Genomic DNA, 23390 nt, shown 5'->3' with positions numbered 1-23390 from the left:
TAAGGGGGTGTTTGGGGGAAGCGCTCTCCCTTCGCCGTCTCTGAAGGCACCGCCGCTGCCCAGGGGGAGACCAGGGGCCCGCGGACCATCACCACCCTCTGCTTGGTTGGCCTCAGTGCTGCTTCCTCCCCTTCACCCCCTGCTTCGTTTCAGCTTCCTATCTTAACATACCAAATCCAGTCCTTGTTGGTAAAACCCTAAAAACATTGCATGGAAGTAACTTTAGAGTGCAGACTTAATTAAGGAAGCGATCGTGTATCTTGAAGATCTTTCAAAGTACTCCGAAAAGGATGGCGAAGCCCTGGAATACTTTAAAATTCAGGTTTTCAGAGGTGATGGACACCCTATGTACCCAGGGGCAGAGGCACAGGTGAGGTGAAGGGGGCTGGGATGTCACTTTAGAAAATGTGTTAACTACAAGCATCTGAACTTGGGTGCCTAAACGGGCTGCGTGCAGTATTCAAGCTTAGAAAAATAGCTGCCAAAATGTGAAGGTAGTCTGCCTGGAGCCCTGGCTTTCTCTTCAACAACAAAGGGCAAACGAAAGAGTGGAATGGGGGCTTGGGGGTGGGGGCAGGCCCGGGGGAAGGTGAGGAACAGCAGACTTGTTTAAGGCAGCTTCACCAACGCCTTGAGGCATAAAAGCAAGGCCCCTGGCTTCTTTCCTGTCTTTCCTCTTGTCGTCCCAGCTCCACCCACCCACCCGACAATTCCACTGCAGGCAGGATAACCACTGTTGACAGTTCGGAGTGCATCTCCCAGACTCTTCCCCCATGATTATACAAACACACCCATCCCCCAAGTTCTTCCCAGAGCGAACAGTTGGTGGACTGAGTTTTAAGGACTGGTAAGAGGGCACTCAATTTCTCAGTGGCGTTGCCTGGAGCAGAAGGAGGCAGCCACGGCCCACCACGCCCTCACACCTGACACACCTGACGGGACAGCAGTATATCCAAATCCAGACGGAGTGTGGGCGGTTTCCACCGTGTCGAGCATGCGTGGAAGTGATTTGCTTGTGAAATGCTGGCAAATCAAAACAGGGAAATACCTAATCTCCTAACACTTTCCTTTTGAGTTTGGCAAGCTCTAGGAGCGAGGAACTATTTGTTAGGGACCTATTGTTACTACAGTTCTCTGAAGATCTACCTGCTTCCTACCTGAGCTGCTATAATTCTTTGGAATTTACCTCTTTCCGAGAAACTATTTGTTAGGGACAGATTGTTACTACAGTACTTTGAAGATCTACCTGCTTCCTACTTGAGCTGCTATAATTCTTTGGAATCTACCTGCTTCCAAACTAAACTGGAAGAAAACAATCTGTAATACTTGTTGAAAAGAAAACACGTTTCTTCCCCTGCCTCTTTAAACTCATGTCCAGGCTGAAGATGCATGTGAGAGACCCGCAGGGTGACTACAGTGTTTCTTAATTACAGTCATGCTAGACTTCTGTCTCCTCAGCCTTCCTTAATTTAAACTAGCTGCTAGAGTATGACCTAACTCTGCCTTTTATCAATAAATAACTGCATTTTACCAAGGAAGTAACTTAATATACATATGATCTTTAAACATCAGGTGCGTTAAGCAGTTATAAACTCTTAACCAGTCATTAGTTAATTGTCTATAGGCACTAAAGGTCTTATCATAACAAAAGCAGCCTGAGGCCTCGTAGCTCCTCCAACGTCATGGAGGATGTCCACATGGGGTGTGTAGGCAAACAACGCTCTGTATGTCCTGTCAATGGTAACATTCATGCCAACCCAGCAGTCATTACAATGCTTTGCTTTGTGCAAAACAGCGACTTTTCTTCCAATTTAGTACATCTTTCCTTTCCTTGAACAAGAAACTCTAGTTTTGTATAGCTGCCACTTCAATACAAATGGTACCCCAGTCTTATTCATGATATAAGCAAGGAATTGAGTGTTCTACAAGTAAATCTCCCAGATTACTGATGCTTACTCCTTTGTTGAGTCTAAACTCTTGTATTAATATTTCAAATTGTTTAGAACTTCATGGTCATGTTTGAATACTCTTACTACTTAAAGCATTTTGATAGGCTGTGCGCTGGCCACATTCCCTGTGGGCCTGTGTCCCAAGGTGTGTTGTCCTTAATGGAGTGTGGGGAGCCGCTGGGAGAGCTGGAAGCATCGCCGAGGTGGACCCTCCTCCTTCACCTGCTGCCCTTGGGTTAGACCCTCCTTCCCTTATACTGTCCGTGTATCTCTGGACATCTACCCAGGCCTGACAAATACTTCTCAAGTCCTGTCTTATTTCTGTGCTTTCCCCCACTTGACATCACCGCCTTTTGTAACACTCCTGTTGTCACTCTTGGCTTTGGTGAAAATGCTGGGCTAACTTATGTGCAACTCCTTTCTGCACTTTGTGACTCCCACACAGGTTCCTTCTTTCCAGCTGATAAAATGCAGATTCCCTCAGTCATTGACTCTGAATATTCCCTAGGCAATCTTACATGGGTTTATAGAGCCATCTCAGTCATGCTGACACCAACATGTCTCTATTTGACAGAGATGTTGTTCCTTGGCCTGCCTTTCACCTGCAGCACTTTCAGAATAAACACAAGCCATAGGTTGGCATATGAAAATACTTTTTTTATGACCTGTGGGAGTAGCTTTGTTTTCCTGGAGTAAAGTTCAAGTCCACTGTCAAGTCTGTAGCTGGTTGCTTTATTTTACAGTTTCGTAAGTTAAGACTCCTTGGTTCCTTCAGGGAAAAATAAAAGACTTCTCTGTATCCCTCATTTCTAGGTGATATGCCCCTTCATAGTTTTCAAGAATGTTCTATGAACTCTGACTTCTTTTATCTCCTGATTTCCCTGAAATAATCTGATTCCTTGAACAACCTGTTTCCTTGTTTTTTTTCCCCTTCTAGTGACCTATTTCCCTTCCTACCTCATAGGACTGTGTGCACTTCCCAGAGCTTAGAGGGTGAAGCAGAATTCTAAGGTTTCTCAGTGTTCCTGTTTCAACTTTGATGTATTAAAACATTGAGGGGAAAATAGCAACACATTTTAGCCACTGTGCTATTGCCAGTAACATAAGTTATCCTATTAAGAGGATCAGAGTGAGTTGAATTAATGTTCTGCGTTGTTCATTTAGCGAGCTAGTCACCCTGCTGTTGATTTACCTGGAGCAGAGTTCTCACATAGTATATTTTATATAGGTTCGATGTGTATCAAACCTCACTTTGCTCCTTTTATATTATCAATAGGATGGTCTTGATTGCATATAATTTGGTACATCCTGTTGCTTGAAAAGAAAAGCAGAATTTCATTTTTATATCTTCAATGATTTTTTTTCATGTGCCCCACAAACATCTTCTCCAACACTGACCCAGTTCTGGACTGGGAAGTGTAGCAGGTGAGGAGGGCAACAGGCCATGTATCGTTTTTGCTCAGGAATGCTATCTTGAGGGCAGAGAGAAGAGGGAGGACCAGAAATGACTGCCAGCACTTAACCTTGTCAGAAGGGAAAAGATGAGAGGTCTGTATAATCAAGTGTGCTGCATAACTGGAGCATCTGGGCCAGTGAGGAGGCACAGGACCACAACTAACTGGGTCAAAGCTGTTTGTGCCCACAAGGTATGCCATCAGCCACAAGCACCTGGACTTAAGAGTCCAGCACATTGCTCTCACATTTCTTTGATTATGTCCCAGCCTGGTCTTTACTCGGTGACTAGATTGTGTGCTGTGGCAAAGTACAAAATGTACAGACAGACCCTGGCCTGGGTGAGCATAGATTCTAGAAGGCCTTGTGGACAGTGGCAATGGCTTCCTGCTTTGTGGGGAGAGGCTCCTTCTGTTGGCAGCCCAGGGCTGCCCTGAGCCGTTGGAAGTGGCCCCCAGTAGAGCAGCTGCCCCTGTGCAGAGGCTAGGGCTGGACTCCAAGCCCTGCTCTAGCACAGCTAACTCTGACTTCGTCCTTCCTTCCCAGCCTGAGCTGGGAAATCTTTGTCTGTAATGCCTGTCTGCAGAGCTATTAGCTAACACAGCAGTGTGTACTGTGGCTGGCATAGGGAGGCTGGAATCTCTCTTTCTCTCCTCAGGGGGACTTAGCGAGTTGAAGTTTCAGAGCTATGATTAGGTTGAGAACAAAGCCAGGTTCTAAATGGAAAAGGCAAAGTGGAAAACCCTCCCTGCTCTGTCCACCGGATTGCCGCAGACGAGACCGCGAGTGGGCCTTCAGCCCAGCAGAGTGTGGGCACCCGGCTCTAGCGTTGCGCAGCCGAGCTCTTGGGGTAGACTGTGATCAGGGCCGGAGCTCTGAGGCCGTGTACCAGGCCCTCCACAGCGCTGGCTCAGGCTCCGATTTACATGGGGGCGCCTCTCCCCACCCTCTTGGGGATCCCGCGCTGGGACTAGTGACCTGACACAACCCTCTTGCAGTTGCCTCACTGGAAACATTGCGCAGTGACTCTGCCGGCCCAGGGGAAGGGAGCCAAGGACGGCGACTGAGCCCACTCCTTCCATCCTTGCAGCCAGAGCGGCTCTTCCTCTGGGGCTCTGGCCTCACATTTAGTGCTGGAGGTTTGCATTTCAGAGAAATTATGTCCTTATTAGCTAGGTGACTTTGAGAAACCACTCTGAGCCTCGGTGTCCTCACCTGAGAAATGGGGTGATACTTTCCTTGTGAGGTTGTAATGATAATTAGTATGTTTAAAGGTTATGATGATAATTGGTTAATATGTTCAAACCAGTGCACATGGCTGACTATAGCAGGTGCTTGGATGTGAGCAGTTAGGAGGGACTAATGTGATGCCGGCTGAAAAACTCAGAAAATTCTTGCTAACAAGCCAGGTCTGACTCCAGAATGCCACTTTGTTGGTGAGGCATAGGGATGAGACACAGTTGCTCACTACTGTGGAAACCCTTCTGAAACCGGCTGACTGTGTTGGTAGCGTGAATGTAACCTGATAATTTTTGAGAGCTGGTTCATTACTATCCTGTAGGTTTTTCACATAGCAAATTAGTTGTCAAGTCACTGAATTTTCACTTATATTCATTTGTAGAGTTTCATGTTACACAATATACTATTTATAATTTAATACCTAGCACTAAGCTAGGCATTATGGGAGATACAACAAAGAAGACTTTGTTCTTAGGAAATTACAATCTAGTTGGGAAAATAAAGCCAGAATAAATAAATCACAGTATGTGTGTGTGTACGTGTATGTGTCATAAAGTGCTAAATCCTAGGTGATAGGCATTCACACCCAACACAGATATTCCCTTAGAATTTTAGCCTTCATAGGTTAATCCAGACAAACCATTTTAAGTGTCACAAAGCAGTGATGTTCTCATATTGTTATCTTCTATAAGGTCATCCTAAAAATACAGCCTTTATTTCACTGTCCTAAATGTCACTGTACAGTATTTGTCCAGTCAACAATCACTGGAACACCTGAAATAGGGGGGCGTTGTTCTAGTGGGAGGAGGGGCCAGCTATAGGCACTTGTCTCTTGGGCACTGTGGGCATTAAATGAGTTCATATGTCACTGACTACAGTACCCACACTCAGGAAGACCTGCCTGAAACATTGTTAATATCTGTCTATATTCTTTTGAATCCTTTCTGTATGGACATATTCCTAACTGTGAAAAGCCCCCAGCCCTGGGTGAAAGCTCTTCACGCATTGCTAGACTGGTCTCCACAGAGACTGAACCACCCACCCTCTAGTGCCACCAGCAAGGCTGGCCCTCTCCCTTCCTGGAGTTATTCTTAAATAACTTCTATATGTTGGTTTAAAAGCATGCCATGGTAAGGCAGCGGCAGTTTCACATTTCTTTAATTGCTATCAAAAGCTTCATATGTTCATTAATATGCAAACTTCTCGTATTCTTTAGTCACTAAAAATGTGGCATGTAGATGACCTCTGTGAGGCAAAGAACCAGTGGCTGGGTCAGAACGCAGCTCTGGCTTCTGGCTCTGGGGCAGCTCTTGGACCTGATTTCTGTCTTCTGTAAATCGAGAGAACTAGGGCTATATCTCAGGGTTTTCTGAGGATTCAGTGAGCTAGTATCTATAAAGCAAAATGTATATGTGTTAAATAAAACTAGTAAAACAGTAAGCTTCTCATTTATCCCTCATTTTATTACTGTTTACAGTTGCTAGGTAAGTAAAATTTTATAATCAAGGGTAAGAGACTTTTTCCTCAGAAAATCAAGCCTTCATTTAATTTTACTATGGTTGTTTTCTTTTTCTGTGTCCTTTTTAAAGGGGAATTTTGGATTGATTCTTTGATAAACATGAACTTACTCCAAAGCATCATGTAAACTATGACCCAAAGTTTTTTTCCTTCTTGTTATTCTAGCCACAGTTACTATAGTGTTCTGTCATCCTTTGTTTATCTTGTTAAAAATTTTAATTGGTTTATTGCTATAGTGCCCATTATCTGGCTTTTCAATTTCAGGCTTAGACTTACTATACAAATATGTAACTATTTGTGTGTGTGCCTGATTGTCTAAAAAACTCTGCTTGGTACTTCATGGTCTCCAGGAATCTATTCTTTTTCTTTCTTTCTTTTTTTTTCTTTTAGATTTTTTGAGCTCTAAAACCCATTCCTTTTTTGAATTTGATGTTCTTACCATTCCTCCTCAAATAGTTCCTGTAAAGACTTTGAACATTCTAGTAAAACAGGTATAATGGTGCTTAGGTTTTTAATTTTATATATTACTTGTTTGTTCCTTGGTATTGGGAGATATGTGTGTGTGTGGTGTATACATACACATATAATTTTTAATAAACCCCAACCTTTGAATTGTTTTAATTCAGATTCAAATATAAAAACTTTTATTACTGCAAAACTCTCTTTAAATACTTTTTTTAAAAATAATGTCTGATGCATTTTTTTACTTTTTTCCTCCATTTCTAGGCCCCTGACATTTATGGGCTCACAGACTAAAAGAGTCCTACTCACTCCCCTCATGCACCCAGCTCGCCCTTTCCGGGTCTCCAGCCACGACAGAAGCAGCCGACGAGGAGTGATGGCGAGCAGCCTGAACGAGCTCCTCAGCAAGGTACTGTGAACCGCAGCACCCCTCTGACCTGTCCACAGAAAATCCGCAGATTCACACAGGGCCGTGGCCGTGGGTACCAAGCCATTGCAAAGACAGAAATGACAGTGTCTTGGCCTCAGAGAGTCTGAAGGGACCCATTACTAAGTGGATTAATGGAGAATGGAAGACTAAAGGGAAACATGATTGCATCTCTGCACCACAGAAGATTTAGCTATGGAAGCAAAACCCTTAAAGTAGTCATCGGTTGATAATGTAGCTTTATTTCTTTGACAAGGGAGAATATAAGGAAGCAACAAACTTAGGAAATCTGGTTTTGGTCATAAAGGCCAGGGAAGAGCCGTCCTTAATCCAACACAGTGTCCTAGATCACCAAATAAGGGACAAATAGACTCCCAGAATCTCTGGAATTGGATTATAAAGGTACCCAGACAGAGACACCCATGGAAATGAGAAATGAATATCCAACATAGAGACTCTGAAAGAAAAGAGATTCTCAAATATGCCACATGAGACTAAAGCTCTTTGAATACCACTTGTGCCAGATTATTCTTTTTATTTGTCAAAATAAGTAATTTTAGAAATGAAGTATTAATCAATATGATCACTTATATCATTGAAGTCTCTGAAGGAGATAGATCCATTAAAAATCTTAACTTCTCATTTTCCCAGCAAAGATTGATCATAGATACCAATTAGGGTTTATTTTGACCATTAAAATTTATCATGATCAGCCAACAGTGCTGAAACTCTAACTTTGATCAATAGCTTTGGGTGGTCAGAATGAATCTCTTGCCTCCTTTCATGTCTCTCATGTGTTGCCGATCTAGACCCTGGATGCCCTTGTTATCACCCGCGGACTGATCACTTTGGTGCTGGAGGAAGATGGCACTGTGGTGGATTCAGAGGAGTTCTTTCAGACCTTAGCAGACAACACACATTTCATGATCCTGGAAAAAGGGCAGAAGTGGACGCAGGTAAGCAAAAACATTCATCCAAGCAGCTGCCAGATAGACGTTTTCCCTACAAAAGTAATTCCCTACGTTGGTGTTGGCTTGCTCATTTTCAAATTATGTACTATATTCACCTAGTAACTGATCCACTACCCTCAAAAGTGTTCTTAGAAGTATGTCTAGGAAACTTAGCATTTTTGTGAACCTGGGTTATATGATTTAAGCAAATTAATTTGGCCAGTGAATAGGTACAGATTGTGTTAAAGATGCAGATATGACCTGGTGACCATTCACTGTCTCTGCCCCTAGAAAGCCCACAAGCAGAGCCCTTGAAATCAGGTGTGGTGTGTGTGTGTGTGTGTGTGTGTGTGTGTGTGTGTGTGTGTGTGTGTGTGAGAGAGAGAGAGAGAGAGAATTTAGTGATTTAGAAAAGTAAAAGGATAGAAGAACTAAGCTTCTATTTCTGGGAAACCATAGAAAAACCCTCCCACTATAAAACATCCAAAAATGTAAAGCAAAATATTAAAACATCTTTTTAGAAGCCCAACTGACCTGCAAGGAAAGGAGATCCTCAGAGGCCAAAATTTTGTGGGGCAAGAAAGCAACACTGAAGCTGGCATCTCACCTTTGGGCACCTCACCTGTGGGCATCCATGACTTCAGTGACTAAGAGCTTCAGTTTTGATGGATGCTGGGAGGACATAATAATTGGTTAATATGTTCAAACCAGTGCACATGGTTGGCTATAGCAGAAGACCTTGCCTTCACAAGGTCCTGGGCTGATACAAAGTGAGGGGCCAGGTTAGGCATGCCCACACAAAGTAGAGAATCTTAAAGGTCTCTCCTGAGAATCTGCACCCATAAGCTATGCTCATGAAGCTTCAGAGACTGCTAATTCCAAAAACACCCAAGCTGAGAGCTTAGTTTATAGAAACCCAGGGAGGAAGCATCAGTGGATTCTCTTTATTCAACTAGTCCCTCCCACCAGCCCCAGGAGTCTAGGGTTCATAATGGTTCCCAAGTAACTGGCACAAGCAAATAGGCTCAGAATGAGCATTGATCTGGATGTCAAAGAATTTCCATTCCACAAGTTCCAACAGATGTGGGTTCACAATCAAAACACAGACTATAAGGACTCATGGCACTATATTCAAGAGTAAGGAGAAATAACAAGCCAGGCCTGCAAAGACCTCTCATGTTGGGGTCATTAGATATAGAGTATAAAGTAAATATATTTAACATGTTCACAGAATATAAAAGATAATCAAAAGTACAAAGAGACAAGAGATAATTCAAAAGGAGGAGGCAGACTTGACAGAATCAAATCAAATTTTTGGAAATGAAAAATTTAGCATAAAAGTCAACAGAGATAGGACTGAAGATCATAATAAAAGACCTGGGGGATGGGTCTAAAGAAGTTTCTGAGCACACAACACAAAAAGGTAGAGGTGGAAACATGAAGGGTGTTGGAGACATGCCTGAGAAGCTCAACTATACATCTATTTGGCATCCTCAGGGTGTATTGCTTTTTTAAACAAGACACAATGCACAAACCACTTTTTAAATGATAAATTCACCTCCAATAAGAATTTTGTTCCAAGAGTATTAAAGATGGCTGTGTGAGAGATGAGACAGAAGCTTCCTCCTAAAACTGCATATAATATAAAAATATAATTAATACAAGTAATCCTAAAAGAGCAACAGGAAAGAGGACTGCATCAGACTGCATACACCTGGAGAAAAGAGCAGACTTCACGAAACAGGGAAACATACCAAAGCTGTGGCCCAGCAGGACCCAAGCCCTTCCCCCACCCCAGCTCACCGGTGGGAGGAAGAGAAATGGAGCACGGAGGGAGTGGAGGCCTGGGACTGCTGAATACCTAACTCCAGAGATCTGCTCTGGGAGCACAAACCTACATTTCATGGTGCTTGCATGGTATTCTTGTGAGTAGGGGGTTGGAAAACTTTGACAGACAGAATTCCTGGCGAGACTGAGATTCCAGCTGCTTGTGGAAAGCAGGGATCCATATCTGGTTGCTCTGGGACAAAAGAAAGGCGGGCAGTCTGAGAGATTTCCTAACAAGGAAGCCCTTAGCAAGACGGCTGCTAAAGGAGCAAGGATTGCAGAGTTTACTGCTCAGGAGAAAGGACAGTTAGACAAAATTGTCTGGGTGCACTCTGCCCAGCAGGTTGGGAGCTTTCATGATCTTCAGGTGCTCCATCTTGCTGGCTGGCTACACAGCTCCAAGGACTCCCTCTGTGATACACAGCCTACTGCTCCTTTCTCCCAGACAGGCCCACCTGGCTTGCAAACCGGCAAACCCTACTCTGGCATTAGGCCAGCCAGAGGGAAGATCTGTCTACACCAACTACAAATGCAAAGCATAGAGGCTGATACCTGTGTGCTTGGCCCACTGGTTCAGGCAGTGGAGACCGGCATAGCAGCCAGGAGCAGGAAACAGCTCTCTCCTCCCCTCAGGCACCAATACCACCCCACTGCAACTCCTGACATTGCTTCAGGGGCTGAGCAGCTCCAGAAAGTAGAGGTTCTGGACACTAGAGGGTGCCATATACAAATATGAAACGCCAAAGGAACCTGGTTCAGAGGAAAATTAATATAACTCCTGAGAAAGATGACATGGCCCTCATGACTCTTCCTGAAAGGGAGTTCAAAATAAAAATCATTAACATGCTAATGGAGGTACGGAAAGATATTCAAGAAATCAGGAATGAATTCTGGTCAGAGCTCCAATCGTTGAAGAGCACAATGGAGGGTATTAAAAACAGATTAGATACAGTGGAGGAGAAGATAAATGAAATAGAAACTAGAGAAGACAAATACGAAGAAGCTGAGGCACAGAGAGAAAAAAGAATCTCTAAGAATGAAACAATATTGAGAGAACTGTGACCAATCAAAATGGAACAATATTTGCATTATAGGGGTACCAGAAGAAAAAGAGAGAGAAAAAGGGGTTGAAAGTGTCACTGAGGAGGTAATTGCTGAAAACTTCCCCAATCAGGGGAAAGAGATAGTCTCTCAAGCCACAGAGGTGCACAAATCACAAAGAGACCCAAGGATGACAACACCAAGACATACAGAAATTAAAATGACAAAGATCAAGGATAGGGACAGACTATTAAAAACACCAGAGAGAGAAATAAGATCACATACAACAGAAAATCCATCAGGCTCTCATTAGACTTCTCAACAGAAATCTTACAGGCCAGAGGAAGTGGCATGATATATTTAATGCAATGAAGCAGAAGGGTCTTGAACCAAGAATACTGTATCCAGCACAATTATCATTTAAATTTGAAGGAGGGATTAAACAATTCCCAGAAAAGCAAAAGCTGAAAGAATTTACCTCCCACAAACGACCTCTACAGTGCATTTTGGAGGGACCCCTTTAGATGGAAGTATTCCTAAGGCTAAATAGATGTCACCCAAGGGATAGACAAAGAGTACAGAATAACATAACATACAAAGAATGGAGAAGGAAGGAAAAGGAGGGGGGGGGGGAAACCTTTATATTGTGTTTGTAATAGCATACAAAGTGAGTTAAATTAGACTGTTAGATAGTAAGGGAATTACCCTTGAACCTTTGGTAACCATGAATCTAAAGCCTATAATGGCAATAAGTACATACCTATTGATAATCACCCTAAATAAATGGTCTGAATGCACCAATCAAAAGACATAGAGTTACTGAATAGATAAGAAAACAAGACCCATCTATATGCTGCCTACAAGAGACTCACTTCAAACCTGAAGACATACACAGACTGAAAGTAAAGGGATGGAAAAAGATATTTCATGCAACTAATAGTGAGAAAAAAGCAGGAGTTGCAGTACTTGTATCATACAAAATAGACTTCAAAACAAAGAAAGTCACAAGAGACAAAGAAGGACATTACATAATGATAAAAGGATAGAACTATTATAAAGATCTATACACCCAACACAGGATCACCTACATATGTGAAACAAATACTAACAGAATTAAAAGGGGAAATAGAATGCAATGCATACATTTTAGGAGATTTCAACACATCACTCACTCCAAAGGACAGATCAACCAAACAGAAAATAAGTAGAGAGACAGAGGCACTGAACAACATATTAGAACAGATGGACCTAACAGACATCTTCAGAAGACTCCATCCAAAAGTAACAAGGTACACATTCCTCTCAAGTGCCTTGGAACATTTTCAAGAATAGATCATATACTAGGCCACAAAAAGAACCTCAGTAAATTCAATAAGATTGAAATTGTACCAACCAGCTTCTCAGATCACAAAGGTATGAAACCAGAAATAAATTACACAAAGAAAATGATAAATCCCACAAACACATGGAGGCTTCACAACATGCTCCTACATAACCAAAGTATCAATGACCAAATAAAAACAGAGATCAAGCAATATATGGAGACAAATGACAACAATAATTTGACACCACAAAATATGTGAGACACAGCAAATGCCATGCTAAGAAGAAAGTATATTACACTACAGGCCTACCTCAGGAAAGAACAATCCCATATGAGAAGTCTAAACTCACAATTAATGAAATTAGAAAAAGAAAAACAAATGAGGCCCAAAGTCAGTAGAAGGAGGGACATAATAAAGATTAGAGCAGAAATAAATAAAATTGAGAAGAATAAAACAATAGAAAGAATCAATGTAAACAAGTGCTTCTTCTTCAAGAAAATATACAAAATAGATAAACCCCTAGCCAGACATATCAAGAAAAGAAGAGAGTCTACACACATAAACAGAATCAGAAGTGAGAAAGGAAAAATCACTACGGATACCACAGAAATACAAAGAAAGAGAATACTATGAAAAATTATATGCTAACAAACTGGATAACCTAGAAGAAATGGACAACTTTCTAGAAAAATACAACCTTCTAAGGCTGACCCAGAAAGAAACAGAAAATCTGAACAGACCAATTACCAGCAATGAAATTAAACTGGTAATCAAAAAACTACCTAAGAACAAAACACCTGGACCAGATGGCTTCACCACTGAATTTTATCAAACATTTAGTGAAGACCTAATAACCATCCTCCTTAAATTTTTCCAAAGAGTAGAAGAAGATGGTATACATTCAAACTCATTCTATGAGGCCAGCATCAGTCTAATACCAAAACCAGGCAATACATTCAAACTCATTCTATGAGGCCAGCATCAGTCTAATACCAAAACCAGGCGAAAACACCATAGAAAAAGAAAATTACAGACCACTATCCCTGATGAACATAGATGCAAAAATACTCAACAAAATAGTAGCAAACCGAATTCAAAAATACATCAAAAAGATTATTCATCATGATCTAGTAGGATTTATTGCAGGGATGCAAGGGTTGTACAACATTCAAAAATCCATCAGCATCATTCACCACATCAACAAAAAGAAGGACAACAAATACATGATCATTTCTATAGATGCTGAAAAAGCATTTGACAAAATTCAACATCCATTCATGATAAAAACTCTAAACAAAATGGGTATAGAGGGCAAGTACCTCAACATAATAAAGGCCATATATGACAAACCCACAGCCAGCATCATACTTAACAGTGAGAAGCTGAAAGCTTTTCCTTTAAGATCAGGAACAAAACAAGGATACCCACTCTCCCCACTTTTATTCAACATAGTACTGGAGGTCCTAGCCACAGCAATCAGACAACACAAAGAAATAAAAGGCATCCAGATTGGCAAGGAAGAAGTTAAACTGTCCCTGTTTGCAGATGACATGATATTCTACATAAAAAAAAACAACTATATCTAATGTCTGAATTCAGCAAAGTTGCAGGATACAAAATTAATTCACAGGAATCTGTGGTATTCCTATACACTAGCAATGAACTAGCAGAGAGAGAAAGCAGGAAAACAATTCCATTCACAATTGCATCAAAAAGAATAAAATACCTAGGAATAAGCCTAACCAAGGAAGTGGAAGACCTGTATTCTGAAAACTACAAGAGAGAAATTAAAGAAGATACCAATAAATGGAAATACATCCCATGTTCATGGATAGGAAGAATTAATATTGTCAAAATGGCCATCCTGCCTAAAGCAATCTACAGATTCAGGGCAATCCCTATCAAAATACTAACAGCATTCTTCAACGAACTAGAAAAAATCGTTCTAAAATTCATATGGAACCACAGAAGATGCTGAATAACCACAGCAATCCTGAGAAGGAAGAATAAAGCTGGAGGAATTATGCTCCCCAACTTCAAGCTCTACTACAAAGCCACAGTAATCAAGACAATTTGGTACAAGCACAAGAACAGACCCATAGACCAATGGAACAGACTAGAGAGCCCTGATATAAACCCAACCATATATGGTCAATTAATATATGATAAAGGAGCCATGGACATACAATGGGGAAATGACAGCCTCTTCAACAGATGGTGTTGGCAAAACTGGACAGCTTCATGCAAGAGAATGATACTGGATTATTGTTTAACCCCACACACAAAAGTAAACTCGAAATGGATCAAAGACTTGAATGTAACTTATGAAACCATAAAACTCTTAGAAGACAACATAGGCAAAAATCTGCTGAATATAAGCATGAGCAACTTCTTCCTGAATGCATGCAAAAATGAACTCATGGGATCACATCAAACTAAAAAGCTTCTGTACAGCAAAGGACATCATCAACAGAACAAAAAGGCATCCTGCAGTATGGGAGAATATATTTGTAAATGACATATCCAACAAGGGGTTAACATCCAAAATATATAAAGAATTTTTACCCAACACCCAAAAAGCAAATAACCCAATTAACAAATGGGCAGTGAATATGAAAAGACAGTTCTCCAAAGAAGAAATTCAGATGGCCAATAGACACATGAAAAGATGCTTCACATCACTAATCATCAGGGAAATGCAAATGAAAATCACAATGAGATATCACCTCACACCAGTAAGGATGGCCAACATTGAAAAGACTAAGAACAACAAATGCTGGTGAGGATGTGGAGAAAGGGGATTTCTCCTGCACTGCTGGTGGGAATGTAAGCTAGTTCAACCATTGTGGAAAGCAATATGGAGGTTCCTCAAAAAACTAAAAATAGAAATACCATTTTACCCAGGAATCCCACTCCTTGGAATTTACCAAAAGAATACAACTTCTCAGATTCAAAAAGACATATGCACCCCTATGTTTATCACAGCACTTTTTACCATTACCAAGATATGGAAGCAACCTAAGTGTCCATCAGTAGATGAATGGATAAAGAAGACATTGTACATATACACAATGGAATACTATTCAGCCATAAGAAAGAAAAAAATCCTGCCATTTGCAACAACATGGATGGAGCTGGAGGACGTTATGCTCAGTGAAATAAGCCAGGCAGAGAAAGGCACACGCCAAATGATTTCCCTCATTTGTGGAGTATAACAATGAAGCAAAACCGAAGGAACAAAATATCAGCAGACTGAGACTCCAAGAAGGAACTAGTGGTTACCAAAGGAGAGGGATGTGGAAGGGTAGGTGGGGAGGGAGGGAGAAGGGGATTGAGAAGTATTATGTTTAGTACACATGGTATGGGGGGTCATGTGGAAAACAGTGTAGCAAAGAGAAGGCAAATAGTGAATCTGTGGCATCTTACTACACTGATGGACAGTACCTGCATTGGGGAGTGGGTGGGGACTTGATAATATGGGTAAATGTAATAACCACATTGTTTTTTCATGTGAAACCTTCATAAGTATGAATCAATAATACCTTAGTAAAAATTTGTAGAAAAATAAAAAAGAATTTTTAAATTCTTTTTTCATGAAAAGATACTATAAAGGAAGTAAAACAATAAGCCACAGTGGGGAAAAGATGTTTTCAATAAGACTTCACAAGGGGTTAGTATTTTGAAAAATTAAAAACTCACACAAATCAGTGATAGAAACAATGGACAATCTAATAACAAAATAGGCAAAAATTGGGAGAGGCATCTGCAGAATGGACAATAAACCATAGAGAAAATGCTCAGCCTCATTGGTGAATAGGGAAACCTAAGTTAAAGACTACTATAAGATTCTCTTTTACACCATTAGATTTGATGATATAAGGCTTTGATATTTTTCCATTTTTAAGATATAGAGCAGTGAACTCTCTTACACTCCAAACAACAGCTATTTAAAATAATTTGCCTTTATCCCGTCAAGTTGAAGTACCACCTACAAGCCAGCAAGTCCATTTCTATATATATATATCCAGCATGCAGGTACCAGCCACGTGCTCCTATGTAAATGTGCATAAATAAATGCACTGGTATCTCTTCACTGAATAGAATACTCTTCAGCTGTGATGGTGCATGAAGAGTCCAGCCACAAGCATCTATGTGAATAAATCTCATCAGCTCTGTTGAGTGAAAACGACATAGTATTCTTTTAAGTCTGTGAAGAAAATGATCCTCAAACTTTGATCTTGCATCCCTTTACATTCTTAAAAATTAATGAGGACGATGGCGGCATGAGTAGAGCAGCAGAAATCTCCTCCCAAAACCACATATATCTATGAAAATATAACAAAAACAACTCTTCCTAAAATAGATACCAGAGGACACAGGACAACATCCAGCCCACATCCACACCTGTGAGAACCCAGGGCCTCATGAAGGGGGTAAGACACAAGCCCCTGCCCAGCGGGACCCGAGCACCACTCCCCCCTGGCCCCTGGTGGGTGGAGAGGAGTCAGCAGGGAGGGAAAGAGAGCCCAGGACTGCTGAACACCCAGCCCCAGGATTCCAGACCAGAGCTCAGACACAGTGCATGCGTGGGATCCTGGATACTAGGGAAACAGGGCGGCAGGACCAGTGAGCGGGTGCCTGAGGCTGATGCCAGAGAACAAAGAAAGGGGAGCAGTTTTTTTTTTGGTGAGTGCTTTTTGGAAGCTTTAAAGGGACACGGATCCCAATACTAGGGAAACAGGGCAGCAAGACTGGTGAGCGGGTGCCTGAGACCGGCACCTGAGGACAAAGAAAATCACACGTTTTCCCCTCTTTTTTTGGCGAGTGCTTTTTGGAAGCCTTAAAGGGACAGAGACCCCAATATTAGGGAAACAGGGCAGCAAGACTGGTCAGCAGGTGCCTGAGACCGGAGCCTGAGGACAAAGAAAATCACGTGTTTTTCCCTTTTTTTTTTTTTCTCTTTCATTGTTGCTGTTGTTGTTTTGGTTTGGAGAGTGCTTTTTGGAAGTCTTAAAGGGGCAGGACAGGACACTTAGCCCAGAGGCAGGGAATCTGGGGATCTCTGGGCCCTCTAACCCCCTGGGCAACAGGGAGCACAGAGACCCCTTATGGAGATAAATAGCCTCCCAGCCGCTCCCCCTCCAACGGGGCTCCACCATTTTGGAGGAGCAGACCCAGCCAGGTCACGCCCACAGCTACAGCGGAGATAAACTCCAAACCAACCAGGCAGGTAGCTGAAGCCCTGTCTATGCACAGCTGCCAAGCATAAGCCACTAGAGGTTGCCATTCTCCCAGGAGAGGAAGGCCACAAACCAACAAGAAGGAAAGCTCTCCCAGCTGTCACTCGTACCAGCTCTGCAAACTATCTCTATCACCATGAAAAGGCAAAACTACAGGCAGACAAAGATCACAGAGACAACACCTGAGAAGGAGACAGACCTAACCAGTCTTCCTGAAAAAGAATTCAAAATAAAAATCATGAACATGCTGACAGAGATGCAGAGAAAAATGCAAGAGCAATGGGATGAGATGCAGAGAAAAATGCAAGAGCAATGGGATGAAGTCCGGAGGGAGATCACAGATGTCAGGAAGGAGATCACAGAAGTGAAACACACCCTGGAAGGATTTATAAGCAGAATGGATAAGATGCAAGAGGCCATTGAAGGAATAGAAACCAGAGAACAGGAACGTATAGAAGCTGACATAGAGAGAGATAAAAGGATCTCCAAGAATGAAACAACACTAAGAGAATTATGTGACCAATCCAAAAGGAATAATATTCGTCTTATAGGGGTACGAGAAGAAGAAGAAAGAGGTAGAGGGATAGAAAGTCTCTTTGAAGAAATAATTGCTGAAAACTTCTCCAAACTGGGGGAGGAAATAATCGAATAGACCACGGAAATACACAGAACCCCGAACAGAAAGGATACAAGGAGCACAACACCAAGACACATAGTAATTAAAATGGCAAGGATCAAGGACAAGGAAAGAGTTTTAAAGGCAGCTAGAGAGAAAAAGGTCACCTATAAAGGAAAACCTACCAGGCTAACATCACACTTCTCGACAGAAACCCTACAGACCAGAAGAGAATGGCATGATATATTTAATGCAATGAAACAGAAGGAACTTGAACCAAGGATACTGTATCCAGCACAACTATCATTTAAATATGATGGCAGGATTAAACAATTCCCAAACAAGCAAAAGCTGAGGGAATTTGCTTCCCACAAACCACCTCTACAGGACATCTTACAGGGACTGCTCTAGATGGGAGCACTCCTAAAAAGAACACAGAACAAAACACCCAACATATGAAGAATGGAGGAGGAGGAATAAGAAGGGAGAGAAGAAAAGAATCTCCAGACAGTGTATATAACAGCTCAATAAGCGAGCTAAGTTAGGCAGTAAGATACTAAAGAAGCTAACCTTGAACCTTTGGTAACCACGAATCTAAAGCCTGCAATGGCAATAAGTACATATCTCTCAGTAGTCACCCTAAATGTAAATGGACTGAATGCACCAATCAAAAGACACAGAGTAATAGAATGGATAAAAAAAAGCAAGACCCATCTATATGCTGCTTACAAGAAACTCACCTCAAGCCCAAAGACAGGCACAGACTAAAAGTCAAGGGATGGAAAAACATATTTCAAGCAAACAACAGTGAGAAGAAAGCAAGGGTTACAGTACTAATATCAGACAAAATAGACTTCAAAACAAAGAAAGTAACAAGAGATACAGAAGAACACTACATAATGATAAAGGGCTCAGTCCAACAAGAGGATATAACCATTATAAATATATATGCACCCAACACAGGAGCACCAGCATATGTGAAACAAATACTAACAGAACTAAAGAGGGAAAAAGACTGCAATGCATTCATTTTAGGAGACTTCAACACACCACTCACCCCAAAGGATAGATCCACCGGGCAGAAAATAAGTAAGGACACACAGGCACTGAACAACACACTAGAACAGATGGACCTAATAGATATCTATAGAACTCTACATCCAAAAGCAACAGGATATACATTCTTCTCAAGTGCACATGGAACATTCTCCAGAATAGACCACATACTAGCTCACAAAAAGAGCCTCACTAAATTCCAAAATATTGAAATTCTACCAACCAATTTTTCAGACCACAAAGGTATAAAACTAGAAATAAATTCTACAAAGAAACCAAAAAGCCTCACAAACACATGGAGGCTTAACAACATGATTCTAAATAATCAATGGATCAACGAACAAATCAAAATAGAGATCAAGGAATATATAGAAACAAATGACAACAACAACACAAAACCCCAACTTCTGTGGGACGCAGCGAAAGCAGTCTTAAGAGGAAAGTATATAGCAATCCAGGCACACCTGAAGAAGGAAGAACAATCCCAAATGAATAGTCTAACATCACAATTGTCGAAACTGGAAAAAGAAGAACAAATGAGGCCTAAAGTCAGCAGAAGGAGGGACATAATAAAGATCAGAGAAGAAATAAACAAAATTGAGAAGAATAAAACAATAGCAAAAATCAACGAAACCAAGAGCTGGTTCTTTGAGAAAATAAATAAAATAGATAAGCCTCTAGCCCAACTTATTAAGAGAAAAAGAGAATCAACACAAATCACAGTATCAGAAATGAGAACAGAATAATCACAACAGACTCCACAGAAATACAAAGAATTATTAAAGACTACTATGAAAACCTATATGCCAACAAGCTGGAAAACCTAGAAGAAATGGACAACTTCCTAGAAAAATACAACCTCCCAAGACTGACCAAGGAAGAAACACAAAAGTTAAACAAACCAATTACAAGCAAAGAAATTAAAATGGTAATCAAAAAACTACCCAAGAACAAAACCCCGGGGCCGGACGGATTTACCTTGGAATTTTATCAGACACACAGAGAAGACATAGTACCCATTCTCCTCAAAGTGTTCCAAAAAATAGAAGAGGAGGGAATACTCCCAAACCCATTCTATGAAGCCAACATCACCCTAATACCAAAACCAGGCAAAGAACCCACCAAAAAAGAAAATTACAGACCAATATCCCTGATGAATGTAGATGCAAAAATACTCAATAAAATATTAGCAAACAGAATTCAACAGTATATCAAAAGGATCATACACCATGACCAAGTGGGATCCATCCCACGGATGCAAGGATGGTACAACATTCGAAAATCCATCAACATCATCCACCACATCAACAAAAAGAAAGACAAAAACCACATGATCATCTCCATAGATGCTGAAAAAGCATTTGACAAAATTCAACATCCATTCATGATAAAAACTCTCAGCAAAATGGGAATAGAGGGCAAGTACCTCAACATAATAAAGACCATATATGATAAACCCACAGCCAACACTATACTGAACAGCGAGAAGCTGAAAGCATTTCCTCGGAGATAGGGAACAAGACAGGGATGCCCACTCTCCCCACTGTTATTTAACATAGTATGGGAGGTCCTACCCACGGCAATCAGACAAAACAAAGAAATACAAGGAATCCAGATTGGTAAAGAAGAAGTTAAACTGTCACTATTTGCAGATGATATGATACTGTACATAAAAAACCCTAAAGACTCCATTCCAAAACTACTAGAACTGATATCAGAATACAGCAAAGTTGCAGGATACAAAATTAACACACAGAAATCTGTAGCTTTCCTATACACTAACAATGAACCAATAGAAAGAGAAATCAGGAAAACAATTCCATTCACCATTGTATCAAAAAGAATAAAATACCTAGGAATAAACCTAACCAAAGAAGTGAAAGACCTATACCCTGAAAACTACAAGTCACTCTTAAGAGAAATTAAAGGGGACACTAACAAATGGAAACTCATCCCATGCTCATGGCTAGGAAGAATTAATGTCGTCAAAATGGCCATCCTGCCCAAAGCAATATACAGATTTGATGCAATCCCTATCAAATTACCAGTAACATTCTTCAATGAACTGGAAGAAATAATTCAAAAATTCATATGGAAACACCAAAGTCCCCGAATTGCCAAAGCAATCTTGAAAAAGAAGAATAAAGTAGGGGGGATCTCACTCCCCAACTTCAAGCTCTACTATAAAGCCATAGTAATCAAGACAATTTGGTACTGGCACAAGAACAGAGCCACAGACCAGTGGAACAGATTAGAGACTCCAGAAATTAACCCAAACATATATGGACAATTAATATTCGATAAAGGAGCCATGGACATACAATAGCAAAATGACAGTCTCTTCAACAGATGGTGCTGGCAAAACTGGACAGCTACATGTGAGAGAATGAAACTGGACCATTGTCTAACCGCATATACAAAGGTAAACTCAGAATGGATCGAAGACCTGAATGTAAATGATGAAACCATTAAACTCTTGGAAAAAAACATAGGCAAAAACCTCTTAGACATAAACATGAGTGACCTCTTCTTGAACATATCTCCCCAGGCAAGGAAAATAACAGCAAAAATGAGCAAGTGGGACTACATTAAGTTGAAAAGCTTCTGTACAGCGAAAGACACCATCAATAGGACAAAAAGGAACCCTACAGTATGGGAGAATATATTTGAAAATGACAGATCCGATAAAGGCTTGACATCCAGAATATATAAAGAGCTCACATGCCTCAACAAACAAAAAACAAATAATCCAATTAAAAAATGGGTAGAAGAACTGAACAGACAGTTCTCTATAAAAGAAATACAGATGGCCAAGAGACACATGAAAAGATGTTCCACATCACTAATTATCAGAGAAATGCAAATCACCTCACACCAGTAAGGATAGCTGCCATCCAAAAGACAAACAACAACAAATGTTGGCGAGGCTGTGGAGAAAGGGGAACCCTCCTACACTGCTGGTGGGAATGTAAATTAGTTCAACCACTGTGGAAAGCAGTATGGAGGTTCATCAAAATGCTCAAAACAGACCTACCATTTGACCCAGGAATTCCACTCCTAGGAATTTACCCTAAGAACGCAGCAATCAAGTTTGAGAAAGACAGATGCACCCCTATGTTTATCGCAGCACTATTTACAATAGCCAAGAATTGGAAGCAACCTAAATGTCCATCGGTAGATGAATGGATAAAGAAGATGTGGTACATATACACAATGGAATACTACTCAGCCATAAGAAGTGGAAAAATCCAACCATTTGCAGCAACACAGATGGAGCTGGAGATTATTATGCTCAGTGAAATAAGCCAAGCGGAGAAAGAGAAATACCAAATGATTTCACTCATCTGAGGAGTATAAGAACAAAGGAAAAACTGAAGGAACAAAACAGCAGCGGAATTACAGAACCCAAAAATGGACTAACAGGTACCAAAGGGAAAGGAACTGGGGAGGATGGGTGGGGAGGGAGGGATAAGGGGGGGGATGAAGAAAGGGGGTATTAAGATTAGCATGCATGGGGGGAGGGAGAAAGGGGAGGGTGGGCTGCACAACACAGAGAGGACAAGTAGGGATTCTACAACATTTTGCTAAGCTGATAGACAATAACTGTAATGTGGTTGTTAGGGGGGACCTGATATAGGGGAGAGCATAGTAAACATAGTACTCCTCATGTAAGTGTAGATCAAAGATTAAAAAAAAAAAAGAAAGAAAGAAAGAAAGAAAGAAGGAAAGAAAATGGGGATTACTCCTTGATAGGATAAAACTATTGGTAAATCAAAGATCAACGCATGCTTTAAATATCCTTAATGTTGATCACTTAAAGGGTGTCAGATGATCAGCTATGGAGGTACTCTTTTCTGATAATATTCCTTTCTCTTAAAAAAAAAAAGCAGTCCCTGTGTGCTGACCTCCAATGAGTTCTGCACAGTGGTATAGAGGGCATGTCAAAGTGTGGGCAAAGGGTCTGTTTGTTTCTAGGCAGAAGATCAAGGCCTAGCTTGGATACCCAGAAAATGAACTAAGATACGATATGAGGAGGAACTTCCGGCATCAGCACTCTCTGGAGGACTTGTGCCGGGGGATGATCATCAAAAAGCCTCCACAGGGATCTGGGCGATGCTGCGGTCATGGCTGCGTCCACCCCACCGTTTCCTGGACTTGCCATTGGAATGAGGAGGGAGATGTCTAGGCTGGCATGTGCATACAGTGAGACAACGAATTTGACCGGCTCTGTACTGTTGGAACTCAACCAGGAGTTGGGAGGGGTGCAAGGTGTAGCACTCCAAAATCT

General features: G+C 41.2%; 1 protein-coding gene across 2 annotated transcripts in view; it reads left to right on the top strand.

Moving 5' to 3' along the window:
- Nucleotides 1-23390, top strand: part of CIDEA (cell death inducing DFFA like effector a) — a 44670-nt gene that overhangs the window by 7946 nt on the left and 13334 nt on the right. For both annotated transcript variants that reach the window (XM_037001105.2, XM_073212808.1), the window contains 2 exons: nt 6885-7029; nt 7857-8003. In XM_037001105.2, the coding sequence (XP_036857000.1) occupies nt 6885-7029; nt 7857-8003 (292 nt within the window). The remainder of the gene's footprint in view (nt 1-6884; nt 7030-7856; nt 8004-23390) is intronic.

This window comes from Manis javanica, chromosome 9 (genome assembly GCF_040802235.1).
Source record: "Manis javanica isolate MJ-LG chromosome 9, MJ_LKY, whole genome shotgun sequence".
Taxonomy (NCBI): Eukaryota; Metazoa; Chordata; class Mammalia; order Pholidota; family Manidae; genus Manis; species Manis javanica.
The sequence above is the reverse complement of the archived record's forward strand: the minus strand, read 5'-3'. Positions and strand labels throughout refer to the sequence as shown.